Genomic DNA, 15,321 nt, shown 5'->3' on the forward strand with positions numbered 1-15,321 from the left:
TAATAAGGTGTTGGTCCGCAACGACCCAAATTTCCTCAAGAGGGTCATAACTGGTGACGAACCATGTTATAGTAAATGGTTATGAGGTGGAAACTGAAGCTCAATCATCCCAAAGGAAGCTACAGCACGATTCAAGACCGAAAAAAGCGCGCCATGTTCGGTCGAATGTGAAAGTTTTGCTCACAGTTTTCTTCGATTGCAGGGGGGTGGTGCATCGTGAGCTCTTGTCACAGAGTAGAACGGTAATTTAGGAATATTACCTGCAAGTTAAGCGCAATTTGCGCGAAGCAATCCGCCACAAACGCCCAGATTTGTAGAAGAACAAAAATTGCATCATAATAACACCCAACAGGCGTTGTTATGATGCAATTGTCGGCCAAATATTCGCGTACAGGCAACGATGTTGCCTGTACGCGAATATTTGGCCAGAAACAACGCACCAACAATACCGCAGCCACCGCATTCCCCAGACCTGGCCCCTAGTGACTCGTCCCCGACACTGAAGAGGCCCTTGAAAGGACGATGCTACGCTACGAGTGACGAGATAGAGACTGCATCGAAGCTGAACAAGATCACAAAAGATGATTTTTTGCAGTGCCTCGAGGATTGGATAAAACGTTGCCCCACGAGTATAATTTCTAAAGGGGTTTAATTTGAAGGGGGCAAAACAGATATTCATTAATAAATAAATAATTTTTGAAAAAACACAAAAATCGTGATACTTTTTCAACAGAGCTCGTATATGATATTTGTGTGTATGTGGGACAGAGAGAGTGAGCGTGCAAGCAGCTGAAGGCTATGTTAAGCCTAATTTTGCAAAACAATTTGTTTAGTGAAAAATAAAACACGTTAAAAAGACAGCGGAAAAAGAGCTCATATATTAAAAGAATCTGTTTAAAAACGTATTGGCACAGCATTATTGTTAGAATGAAGATATTTACATTTAATATGTTCAGCAATGGTAGAAGAGGGAAGAGCGACATTGGAAGTTTTTTGCACTCATAAGCATTTTTCGGTCATTGGCAAGGATTATGACGCTCTGGGATTGGAGAAAGAGTGAGGGGAAACCCGTCGCCGGCATAGCTTTCCTCTTTAACTAAGGCACCAAGGGGTTCCACAGAGGGCGACGACAACCGACGGTCCCAACTCGTAAAGTGCCATCCACGAGCGGATTAAGAAACCTTTGGAATATTCCCTCACCTCGGGGATTCTACCCCGGAACATAGATCAACCCGATTCACATATTATTTTAATGAAATGGTCAGTTCCTATATTTGCACATTAAACATACTGCTGTTAGTGGGGGCTAAAAATTCAAATATTTCTTTAAGTACTGGTAGCATCATCCCATATATTTGCTGTTTGACCGAATGGTTGTGATAATAACCAGCCGACACCAGGGTGATTGGTTTAATAGGTGTTAATTACACTCTTATCGTAGTAAGCTCAACACGGCGCATGAAACTGACACAATAGTGTGGGCAAGTATAGAAATATTCACCTTATTCACGCGATTTAATTATCAATTCAAACGTTGAAATTTGGTGCAATTGCCACCTCTATTACCCCCCATTGAGAACTGAAAATGTAATATATTTTTTTTACCATCATTACACATCCTTCACCAGATTTTCTGGTTAAGTATGGATACTTCTTCCCACAGAAATATCTGAAGGATATGTATATATTTTATTTTTTTATTTATTCAGTATAAGTCCGAAAACAGCACATTTAGGCCTTTACATCGAACTATTAACAACGATAACAATGTCACATTTACAAACACCCAAGCCCTAGATGGAGGGAAACTCACCCAGGCGGGAATCGAACCCGCGACCCTTGGAATGGTAGACGAGGACGTTACCCCGCCGCCACCGGGGCCGGCGATATATATATGTATATATATATATGTATATATATATATATATATATATATATATATATATATATATATATATATATACATATACATATATATACATATATATATATATATACATATATATACATATATATATATACATATATATATATATATATATATATATATATAGATTCTGAAGACGACAGCCGTGCTGTCGAAACGTCAAATAACAAATTGTGAGTGTCCTTTCTTTGTGTTTCTATATTCTAAAAATCTAAATCTGTGTTTTTACATATTTGTGCGTCACCGAGGAGCGTTCCATTTCGAAGATATTTTATATATATATATATATATATATATATATATATATATATATATATATATACATTCATATAAATTACAGCGAATTCCTTGGACTTCAGATTACCAAGATGGAAGGTCGATTTTTTGCGGATGAAAATACGCTTTCCATTTTGCAAAAAATTCTGTTCGCTATATCCAATTCCACATCGATTCCCTTCAACCGATTCGGAGTTATAATTTCTGTGTGACGAATGAACGAGAAGACTAATGGAATACGTTGCGCTAGTATTCCCTCGTTCAGCGAGTACTCGACTCGTTTTAACGTTTCATTGGCGACAAATAGAGAGACGGATTCGTTTCAAACAGATTATAGTTACCCTCATTTATTTGAGAAAAGAATCGTTTCGCACTATGTAAACCACTTTAGAGGTAATAAAAAATGTATGGATGTAAAAACTATAAACTTCCAGTCTCAGTTTTCTCATACTTATGTTAGATTCCGTAGAGTTTCAAACAGAAAACCTACGTTCGAAATACTAGAACATGCCTTTTTATAGAATCATTTTTACTCAATATCAGATAGATATGTGAAAAACGAGTACACTTAAGCGTCATTCTACTGAAGTAAATTAAAAAAAGAATTTGTATAACAATGACAGATGCTCAAAAGACCCAGAAATTATTTAGGGGTCAAAAACATGTTTGATGTTATGCATAGATAATTGTAAATAGTACATTTAAGACAAGCATTGAGTGACAAGCACAAAAAGATGACAAGCATACTCCGTAATTTATCCAGCGATTTTTATTTTTAATTTCTCAACAAAATTTGATCTAATTCCTATTATTATACCTACTTTTTTCTGTAATAATTTCTGCAGCTACAATTTGAATTCTTCAAGGAACAAGTCCAGGTACATGGATTGGTAAATAGCGATGAGAAAACAAAATTGATGATATTCTCGAGAATCATGAAATGTTAAAAATTAAATTTTGAGGAAACGAACTCTAATGCTTTAATTTTTAACATAATTTTCGTAATTCGAAACGAACTACAGCAGATGGAGGTCATGTACTTGGGCAGTATTCTAGGTGAAAAGAGCACTTCCATTAGAGTAGGAAATGCGTAAGCGAAAAGAGTCATTTGCGAGAAGAAGGGAATTGATGACGGGCACACTAAGAAACGATATGAATAAAATTGAGCAAAGCTTTCAAATGGAGCGCAGTACTTTATTAATTTGAAATCTGGCCTTTTCGGCAAAAGTAAAAGAGTACATTCTTTTCTGATATGGGTGTGGAAGAGAATGCATAAGATGAGTTGGAAAGAGACATGGACAAATAAAGCGTTCAAAGAGATGAAGTTACTGAGGGAAATCCAAGGAAAAAAGCAGAAATAATGTCTGGCAAAATAATGAGATGTAGTAGTGTACTTTAGGCCGGGATAGAAGGCTGCACGTTGGTAAAGCAAAGCAGAGGAAGAAAAAGAATGGGCTTTTTAGACAGCATGATGCCAGGCAGAAGTTACGAAGAAAGAAAGAATGTAAATCCAAGAAAGAGGATGTTCTTATGATACTTAGTAGTAAATACTCGTTATGGACTGTCCAAACCCTACCTTTAAAGAGAATACCTTGAGTGATGACCTTAAATGGGAAGAATGGAGAGTGGATGAAATATCCGGAAAAGATAAAAATAAACTTGACGACGCTTAGAGAAGATTGTTTACAAATGTGCGGAATGGGGAGGCTATATCACTTGGGACGCACATAATATCGGAAAAGGAATCTACCCTTCTCTCTCAACCCTGCCCTCACACCCCACGCACGCCTGCAAATCACACACCAACGACGTGCAGCGGGCAAAAATGGCGATACACACCCATTATAACTCATAAATACGTAGAAGGGCACCACTAGACTTTATCGCCAGCTGAATGCATTTGCAGGATTTCTCCCCGAACGCAAATTTCCCATTCCGAATTCCATTACGCCGAGCTAGATGCCGTTGCATCTGAACGCTTGATGCTCAATTTTCAAGAAGTAAAAAGTTTTCCGAGATTACGGACGTAGTCGACACTTGCGGTTGCTTGGACAACGAACTTAATGATGTGGAACTTGAGAACGTAAAAATTACACTATTTTTGGTATTTACTTTTAAAGAAAAAACCACTTTTCGTGACCAGTAAAGGGTAGCAATTACCACAAAAATATTTTTTAAGATATTAAATCAATAATAGTCTTTGATGAGATTTTGATTTCCAAGTTATGATGGAAAATTAAAGTTGTATTTCAATGATGGGGTGGAACACATATGTTAATTTATTCTCAATCGATTACTGAAACTGGGAAGCATAAAAATTGTGAGAAAATATAAAAATTGAACGAATCACAATTATGAACACCAAAATATGGTCCAAATGATACTATCATTCTTATTGCAAGTAGAAAAAAACTGCATTCGCCGTCAATATTTAAAAGGGAAGCCAAACTTTGCGATTAAGCACGTGTTAGAGAGAATGAGCAGCCGCAATTAACTTCAACTTATCTGCAGTTTCAGGTTTCCAGTTAAACTTTACAAGCAGGCTAAAGTAAAGAATAAATATACTGATGGTTGTTTATATTACAGATGTGAATTTTTGAGACAATTATTCATCGATGACTTTTTATGTTAGAAAACATTATACCAAATGATACCAATTTTATATTCTATGCATCTTTATGCATAAATAATTATCTATAATATTTATCCTATGGATAAATTAAAAAAATATATAATAAACCGCATCTTTTTAATCAAGTTCATTAAAATTCATCTTCACCTTACACAAGCTGTCGTATGCGCTTCAGCGGCGTGGACGAAACTGCAATTAGTAGCCCAACATATTATCAGCACGCCTTCATTAGAAATCCCTCATGGATTCTTTGCGAACAATATTCAGTAAATTAAGAGCATTTTGGTGTACATCTTAGTTTAACCCAATTTTTAAATTTTCAAATATTAGTATTTGACCAGTATAAATGAGCATGAATAGCGGGTAAAGGATATTCTGGATGGAGGGTACGTCAAAAAGGAAGAGAGGGAATGGCGGGGTGAACATCCTACCGTGTGAACTGCTAACAAAACCGAAATAAGAAAATTTGGACCAAAAGGAATCTTATGATTACTATAAATCAATTGCCGATTATTATGAATATATAATATCACTACGTTATATAAAGCAATATCAAAACCAGCTTTAACAGATTAAAAAAATTCAGTGTAATAAATAAATATTAATGCAACAATACTTACAGAATTTCAGACTGGAAAATGAAGTCTCAGATAAATGCTTTGAAGAAACAATGGATTAAATCTAATCCGCACGACATTTTTTTTTAATGCATCCAATTTATGTTATTATTTTGCAACAGAATAATTATAAATACATATTTCTAGCATGATATATGACAGTGATTCAAGAGTTAAACTAGTACAAATTCACATGCTAAATGAGGACTCTCCTCTCGTCAAAGGCTCGCACACCCCAAGACATCTTATAAATTGAATCCCCTTACCGTATAACCTGATGGAACCCTCCGTTTCGCCCAGAGAGTTTTTCGATATGCACCGATAGTTTCCAAAGTCGCGGTCTCTCAGTCCACGGATCGTCAGCTTCATGTGCGCCCGGTAGCTGTTCTCCGCCGTGTCCGTCATGTACTTCTTCGTCGAGAGCAGCATCACGCTGTCGTACACCCAGTAGCTGATGGCGCGCGGGTAGGCCTCCGTGTGGCACTCGATGGTGACGTCGGTTCCGGCCGGAGCGCCCACCAGCTGATTCGGAACCCATATCATGGGAGAGACTGCAATGAAGGTTCAATGGAAACAAGTTAGTGGAGAAATTTATGTGACGGGTGGTATAAAAGCCACTCCGACGCGGAAAGCAATATTTTCCGCCACGTTACCGCTAACAAAAGTGAAAAATTTATCGGCTGGCGGCTTTATTTTTAAAATAAACAGAGGACACATCCTCTTTCAACCAAACATTTCATATGATGAGTCTCTGCAACGCCATGGTCTAGGCCCCTGCCACTGTCATTTGGTGAAGAAATATCGTGTATTCACTTTCCCTCCCTCCCTGTGCTTTGTCGTCTTTCAATAATAGCCAACGGGCGGCGCTGTGCCTGCCAATTGCCATCGTCATATCCTCAGTTTTGTAAAAAGAATAAATGAAATAACTTTAAATACTAAAGTATTTATATCAGGTGTATCTAATCTGCAGACACACATGTGTACAGCGATTAGTTATGCTTCTTAATCTTCTTTTTTTCCTCGCTTAGATACCATATGATGCCATATTTGAGTAAATATTGCAAAATTCTCTCTAAGTTTAAAACCGAATGGAAGCTACGAATTGGATAATTATTTAATTATTAAATCACAGAATTCAATGGAATAACTTAAGAATTCTCAATAAATTCATAATCTAATAGCATGTTCAAAGAAAATATTCAGGGAATTTTCTTGGAAATGTTTTTCCATTAAAAATGCAGAAAAATTAAAAAAACACTAAGAAATTACAAATATTTGGCAAAGTTTTTTATTCATTATTATAATTTCTGAAATAAAAACTAAATGCAATCCTCATCAATAATAAGGTTCTCATATAGCCCAACCGACATTTTTATATTTGATTGTGTGGCATATTTGACAACTTTAATAATTGTGGCTGAAATTACAAAAATACGTTATTGGGTGCCACTCAACTTTAGCGTCATATACAAGTAGTGCAACGCCAGCAAACATTTTGATCTTCACTTCCTGGACAAGCCTCGTAAAAACGAGTATTCACAAAAAGCTCTTCATATGAACATAAAGATAAAAAACAATAAAATTACTGTGTAAGAAGCTCATTATTTTTAGGACCAATGTAAAATGACAAAAAATGCTTCATTAAAAATAACGTAACATTAATTACCATGCTTGTAGGGGAGATTAAGCAGGTATCAAACAATTATTACGCCATTTAAAATAAGTGTTTTTAAAGGATTTCAACTAACTAACATTTTGTGGTATTCAATTTAAAACAAAAACTATGAAACACATTTGGAAAAATACCTTTGACTTTTTACGGATATGCTGAAGGGAAAAGAAAACACTTAATATTGACTTTAAAATTAATCAATTAAGTTGCTAACTCTAATATTTCCATGAAATCTGATATCAAACCCAATATTTGTATATTTCATCATATGCTGTATACAACACCGGTCATAAACATTTAGGAACACTCAGTTGACTTTTAATGTCTTGCTCGGGTGATTGAAGTCATCTGGTATCTTTTTCGGCATAAGTTTACAGCACCGAAAAATGGAAGAAATTTTGTTTGGAGTGCATTATAAAAACATTTACAAGTTATTTACAGGAGGAACGGGTATTATTAATGCTATCTAATTTCACAATTAATCGTGTTGTCGGTAACACGGAACCTAATTGATGGCATCCGTCGTAACTTAATGGAATCGATTCATATTGGAAATGAAAAATAGTAACTTCGTGATTCCACTGAAAAATTTTTAATACGAGACGACTCTGGTTTCGACGTTCTACACCATCTTCAGGTGACAACTCTGGCAGACATCCATATATATATATATATATATATATATATATATATATATATATATATATATATATATATATATACACTATATATATAAATATAAATATATATATATATATATATATATATATATATATATATATATATATATATATATATATAATACTCCGGTAGAAGCGGGGAGGTGAGAGGGTCGGGGAGGGTGGGTGTGGGAGGGAATTGAACATATGATGGTTGGAGGGAAGGGTAGAAACATGAGACACCCCATGAGGAGCATTCCTCTTATTGGAGGAGGAAAGTGGGTGGGTTTTAACGGTTCAAAAACATAAATAAAAAAACATTTTACACATCTCTGACGTCTGATTGAGGGTGTGGGGACGTATAGGGCTTCTTACCCTCATACATTTCGAGCGTACACTATTTAAAATTTCAAAAAATTCAATTTAAATTCATTCAATTCATTTCAATTTAAAAGTTCTTTCTTTTCTAAATGTAAAATTTCAAATTCAAAGTCACTACCGTGGTTATATTTAAGGTTACCGTGGCTGAACATTGCAGAAACCCTCCTTGTTTAGAAGTCTGTACCTGCTCCAATCACCTTTGAACTGCATGAACTCTTGAAGACGGGTATTTTATAAAAATTATTTCAGTTTCCACGGTAAATATTTCGAACATCCCAATAGCCTAGCCATGGGGTCCGCTATGTCCCCGCTACTGGTGGATATGTACATGGACCATTCTGAAAAAGGCTTGTTCTCATCTGGTAATGGACTTAGCAAATATGTAGACGATGTGTTTTGAGTTAGGGTAGGTTCCAAAATGCAACTTGAAATATTTCTTTCATATCTAAATTCATTGAATCACAATTTGGTATTCACTTGCGAAATAGAAGATAACAATTCCCTCAACTTCCTTGATTTCTTCCTTCCTTCCTTCTTTGGGTGAGGGAACATTCATTGCAGTAAAGTCACATCTTAGTAGCCGACGATACGAATGTACTTAAATGACTTAGAAAGCGGTTGATACAACATAAAGGGCTACAACGGCAGAAGCCTATTCTTGCGCTGATTTTACCGACCTCCAGATTCTAAAACAGATGTTACAAGCTCGACGAACCAATTTCCACTCTCAGCAAGAAACATAGATACAGTATTATTACTATCGTTGGTGATACAAATCTAGCGTCAATTGACTGGGACACACCTACTGCGTAGGAAAATCTGCCAAAAACAGATTCATGCCAAGAACTCCTTCGTATATTCACAAAGCAATCCTTAGAATAAATTGTCAAATCGCCAACACGGGGCCACAGCCTAGATATATTTGCGACTTCAATGCCCAAAATCATGGATCATCAATTATTAAAATAATGGACGGAATCAGTGACCATTAGGTTATTTTTATAGTAATAAAAACTAAGTCCTTGAAAAGAAAAAAATAAAAGCGTAAAATATACTTATATCACAAGGTAAATTTTAACGGGCTACGAGAATATTTAAAAAAGGATTACCAGATTAAATGACAAAAACACTTGCAACGGATACAGAGGACACTTGGAAATATTTCTTAAATATTTTACGCGAAGGAATGAAGACGTACATCCCGTCCAAACTCAAACGCGACGGTAAGGAACCTATATGGTACAACGGGGAAGTCAGATCGGCATTAAGAAGGCAAAGAAAGCTACAGTCAAATTTCAAAAAGAGTTTAAAAAGTGACGATTTAGTTTTTGTGAATACATCCAAACAGCAACTAAAAAAATGTCGTAGTAAGACGAAAAGAATTATGCGCCCAGCACTACACTCTTTTAAATCTAAAATGCTAAGCGAATATCTTGAGGAAAGGCCAAATTCATCCTGGTCCTATGTTAGGGAAATACAGGGTAAACGTCCAACTGTAAATTCTTTGAAGATGGAAAACGGAGAAATTATTACAGATAGCGTGTAAAACGCAAATAACTTATACAATTTTTCCAGAGGGTATACAATAAAAACACAAACGCACCAAACGATCCTCCGCACCCACCCCAGGAACATGTGAGCGATATAACACTGACCAAGCAGGGAATAGTACATCAGCTCCGTAGTATCAAAGCAAACAAAGCACCTGGTCCGGAAGAAATACCTACTGGAATATTAAAGGAATTAGCTCAAGATATTTCCCCGTTTTTACACATTGTTTTTCTTAAATCGATAGAAGAAGGCTCAGTACCTCGTGACTGGAAGCTAGCCCATATAACTCTCATCTATAAAGGTGGTGATTGGGCTATACCAACCAATTACAGACCCATTCCCTGAACATCGATCTCTTGTAAAATATTGTAACACATTATTGTCACTAACATTATGAGATTTCTTGATAGTAGGAAAATACTAATCCACAACCAGCACGGATTTAGGAGAAGCAGATCTTGCGAAACACAACTTGGTCCTTTCATTCACGATATACTTAGATCGGGAGAAAACAACACTCAAGTCGATGCAGTATTCCTTGATTTCAAAAACGCCTTCGACAAAGTCCCACACAATAAACTGTTACATAAACTTAAATACCATGGAATCAATGAAAAAATTATTAATTGGATTAGAGACTTCTTGTCAAATCGCAAACAAATAGTAGTCATTGATGGGTTGTGCTCAACGGATGGATATGTAACTTCGGGCGTCCCCCAGGGAAGTGTAATGGGGCCTGTTCTGTTCTTAATATACATTAATGACTTAAGCACACAGGTTGGTAGCAATCTGAGGTTATTTGCTGACGACACGGTGGTATACAGGGAAATAAGGAGCCAACTAGATCGCGAGCTACTCTCTAGAGACTTAGACACAATCTCGGAATGATGCAATAAGTGGGGATTAACACTTGATATAGATAAATGCGCAGTTTTGAAATTTTGGAACAAAGGAAGTGGCGAACGGGAAAAAAACTATGAGATGGAGAGTTCAGTACTAACAACGGCCAATTAAGTTAAATATTTAAGGGTAGTTCTAATACCACAATTTTCATGGGGAGCACATATCACGACATTATGCGGATTCGCTTTAAAGAAACCCGGCTTCATTCTACGGATGGTGGGGAAATGTAATGAGAAAGTTAAAGAGAGACGTTATTTTGCTCTCGTTAGACCTCATTTGGAATATGCCACGAGTATTTGGGAGTCTTGGGAGAAAATTTGGAAAGAGGATATATAAAAAGTCCAGAGAAAATCCGACAGATTCGTTAAAACTTGTTATGATAAGAATACAAGTGTGGCAGGTCTTCAGGGATTTAGGCTGGGAACCCATTGAAGTACGAAGAGAACAAGCGAGGCTTAAGACTTTAAGAAATGTACAGCACAAACGAGTTTAACGATGAAACTAAAGGAATTATAATGGCCCCAAACTACTTGGGTAGATCAGACCACAAAGATAAAATAAGGGAGATAGTTTCCAATACAGATAGACAAAAACACTCATTCTTTCGCCAAGCAATTTGAAATCATAATAGTGAGAAACCGAAGTCACTCTACGAATATTAAAAACACTGAATTTACAAGTCGGAACAAAATTAAACACTGCAAAAATATTAGGTATATTTGTTTGTGCATGTATAAGTTAGTTGGTAGTTTGAGTGTTTGCATGTATGTGGGGTGTAAGTTTTTTTGCATGAAGGTATACCATGTATTTTTGTGGATAGTTTCAATTTGTGGCTTTTGCATGAGGTTTTTTTCTTTCATAATTACGGATGGTGTCCTAACGCCTCCCACCAAAAGCCGTTGCGGCGGTTTGCGGGGTATTGAGTAGATATAGATGTACACGTAGATTAAAATATTTGTAAAATTAAATCTCCTAGAGTTCTCAATCAAAAATTATTATAGTGACCAAGTGATTCACTTTCACTCAAGGCGTTTTTTTTCCCAAAAGTTATCCGTTATTCACTCCATAATTCACAGGTTAATAAACATTCCCATGCCAAAAACCAATTTCGAAAAGGAATAAGCTACAATAAAAACAAAAGCTAGACACAATGAGCAGCTCATTGATAAGTTGTACTTTAAAAAACATTATCAACTGGCAGTCAGATACATTTATCGACTACAACCGCGATACTACGCCAAATGGCGTAGAATCCTATATTTGTATCACTTTACTATAAGAATTTGCAAAAAACTGCTGAAAGATAAGTTTAAATTAGCCTATTATAATAAATCAAATCTCAGGAACCAACTTTACCACACAAAAGAAAATTCCAAAAAGTAGAATGTATAAGTTAAGATGTAGGTAAGACGCAGTGTATGTTGGACAAACTGGCCGAAAATTTCAAGAACGGGTGAAGGAGCACCAAGCCTGCGTGAAGAACAAAAAGTCAACGTCACAAGTTGCAAAACATTTATTGGAATGTAGCTACGGTGATGACTTTAAATTGTAAATTTTAAATGTAGAAAAAAAGGACTTAGACTAGGCGCTTTAGAGAAGCTTGATATTTTAAAAAGTGTACGCTCCAAAGAGAATATTGTTACTGACCTTTTGTGCACCTCCTAAACTTACCACTTCTCAATGCGTGCGCTTATGAGGGTAAGGACCCCAATACTTCCTCCACACCCTCAATCAGACGTCAGAGATTTGTAAAAGGTGTTTGTATTTATGTCTATTAACCGTTAAAACCCACCCACTTCCCTCCGCCAATAGGAGGAACGCTCCTCATAAGGTGCCTCATATTTCTACCCTTCCCTCCAACTATCATTCCCTCCCCCACCCACCCTCCCCCACCCTCTCACCTCCCCAACCCTACGGGAGTGTAATATACCTCTATATATTGTAAACTCTTCCCGTCCTTTTACATAGGCCAATGTTCCACACCACTTAACATTAGGATTAATAACCACCGCGCCTCGTGCAATCCCTCCTCCCCGTCCGCGGGTCTCCCCATCCCTAAACATGCTTCCCATCATAACACCCCTTTCAACCAGTGTTACAATGTTTCCGTCCTAGCGTCCCTTCCCACATCCGATAACCCTATAGAATTAAAAACTCTTGAAATGGCATTCATTTACATCTGTATGGCCTATCAGCATCCGGGCCTCAATGTCGTTCACTGATGGGAGTGGCCTAAAATTGTTACTTTGTGGAAGCAAAGCATATCGGGGGGGTGGACACTGTGTTTTTCCGAATGAGTTTTGGTGTACGTTGCCTTTGTTTTGACTTGCGAGGTCTTTATCAATACTTTGTAGGTTGACACATGAGTCTCGTATGTTGCAATAGTTACGGTGAGCATTTTGTTCTATTTTCCGATTTTGTGTCGATTCCACCCCTTCCCTCTCCCTTTCCTCTCCCCAAACATTCCTTTCACCCCTCCTTTGCCTCCCGTTCTCCCCTTCCCCTGGCCCCCTTCCCTTTCTCTCGCACCCCTCACCTCAACAATTCCAGCAGTCATTACTTCTATATCTTCAGATGAAGACGGATTGTTTCCGTCGAAATATCAAGAAATACCGTGTGAGTGTTCTTCTTTTTTTGTGATTCTATATTGTGTGTTACTGTGTATTGTACTATCCGGCACTTCCGTGTTACATCTACGAAAGCATATATATATATATATATATATATATATATATATATATATATATATATATTTATATATATACATACATGGATGTCTGCCAGAGTTGTCACCTGAAGATGAGGCTGAACGTCGAAACCCGGGTCGTCTCGTCTCGTATTAATTTTTCAGTGGAATCACGAAATTACTATTTTTCATTTCCAATATGAATCTAAAAATCCTGGAGTGACGACACTAGCCATTAGTTCGAACTTCACCGCAAGCAGTGCGAACGTGGACAGGGTTTTCAAAATTAGGCTAATACAAGAAAATTTAACTCAGCATACCTTTATCAAGTTTCGCCACTTCAAATTTTAATGAAAATATTCGCCTTTCCCTTTGTAATTAAATCCTTCAGCTGGGTGATATTTAGTTTCCAAAACTCTAGATTGTTATTTGTAGTTAGTATATACTAAAATGTCGTGAATACGAAGTGAAGTCATTGTTTGTCGAATTGAATCATCTTCATTTCACAATAATTCCAATTTTCAACTGATTAAATCTTTTATTTCACACATTAACCAGTTTTTGAGTCACTTTGGTTACTTTGAAACTGCCGCATCAAGAATATCGAAATCGTGTTAAGTGTAGAGCCGAATAAATATACTCGCGTGAACCTCACTCAAGATCTTTCCACATAAACATACGGAGAATATATGGACAATTTAACAAAATATCATAGGAAATTGGAAATTATTTGGGGACATCTGAATAAAAGATTAAGGGTATCTCAAAAAATATAAACGCGCACCAAGATTCAAAGCTTAAAATTTCAAGAAGAAAGCTTTGCAACAGCAAAAAATTATATCATTCTAACTTGAAACTTTTAGTTTTAGAAAAAGTTTTACATACATACCTTGACCCATTTTAATGACATAACCATTCATTTGATAAAATCTTTACCTTAAAACTTCATTCCAAACATACCAATACTTTTATTCGGGAAAGGAAGTCAGATATGGTGCTATTAATCTTGCCAGTTAACTTGCGCATTTCTCAAGTCACAAAAAAAATTAAAAAGAATAGAACAGAAATTTCCATGAGGGGTAAATGTTTTCCTCAATGTTTTCTGAGCGACCAATCCCTGATAAATATAATACACAAATTATCATATCGGCCTCAGGGGTGCATTCAGTACCGTCCTACCTGCTGTTTGCCTTTTCAAACACACTTTAAAGGCGTACTCCATAAGGCTTCTCTATAGAGATTGAGGTCGACCTACTTCTCTGATGAGAGGGCGACGGGTTGGTTTTTTGAAACGCACCTCATTCTTTTTCCGTTCGGGAAACCGGCATTATCGCATGGTAAACAGCTCTGGAAATGAATCATATTCCTGAAGCAATGCACGACTAGGAATTACAAAATGATAATAAACACGCATTTTCCAAGGGTTATCATGTTTGATAGAACTGATTGGATTTTGTTTTGTAGTGAAGGGTTGTGTTTTTTCTTAGTAGGTGTCGATATAATAAAAACATGTTTTGTAATAAAATAATATAATATATATTAATACACTTTAATAATTATAAGACTATTGTAGATTAATAACTTTTATTAAATCAAATAAAGAGCAAACCACGAAGGAAGGATAGGCAACGATGAAGGGAGTTCGGTGTTTCACGAAAAATAGATAAAAACTCGATTTATATTCCAGAAGGGATACGTACTTTGCTCATCCTTAAAATCATTTCGCGTCTGAATACATATTCTCTATCATTTGGTGCTACGTGCGTCAATCTTAAAAATATTGCCTATTTTCGGTGAATGCTTTTTTCTCTGAAAAAACTGTAAAAGGCTAAATAATTCTAAAATTCGAGATAATTCCTATACACACACAAACAAGTAACACTTTGAAAGGCACACTGTTTTTTAGGCAAAATTGTTGGGATCGAAACGTTTCTATTGCAATACAAAGATATGGGATCTCCTGAGGCAGGCAAGTTCCCAGAACGCGAGTTTTCTAAGTAGACGATATTTCCAAGGG

At 36.4% G+C, this 15,321-nt stretch overlaps 1 protein-coding gene across 1 annotated transcript in view; it reads right to left on the reverse strand.

Moving 5' to 3' along the window:
- The window catches only part of LOC139696001 (lachesin-like), a 481,837-nt gene that overhangs the window by 39,608 nt on the left and 426,908 nt on the right, over positions 1 to 15,321 (reverse strand). The window contains exon 6 of the mRNA XM_071594649.1: positions 5,719 to 6,003. Coding sequence (XP_071450750.1) covers positions 5,719 to 6,003 — 285 coding nt within the window. The remainder of the gene's footprint in view (positions 1 to 5,718; positions 6,004 to 15,321) is intronic.

Source organism: Hetaerina americana, unplaced genomic scaffold, assembly GCF_022747635.1.
Source record: "Hetaerina americana unplaced genomic scaffold, ioHetAmer1.1.p SCAF_1, whole genome shotgun sequence".
NCBI classification, from domain to species: domain Eukaryota; kingdom Metazoa; phylum Arthropoda; class Insecta; order Odonata; family Calopterygidae; genus Hetaerina; species Hetaerina americana.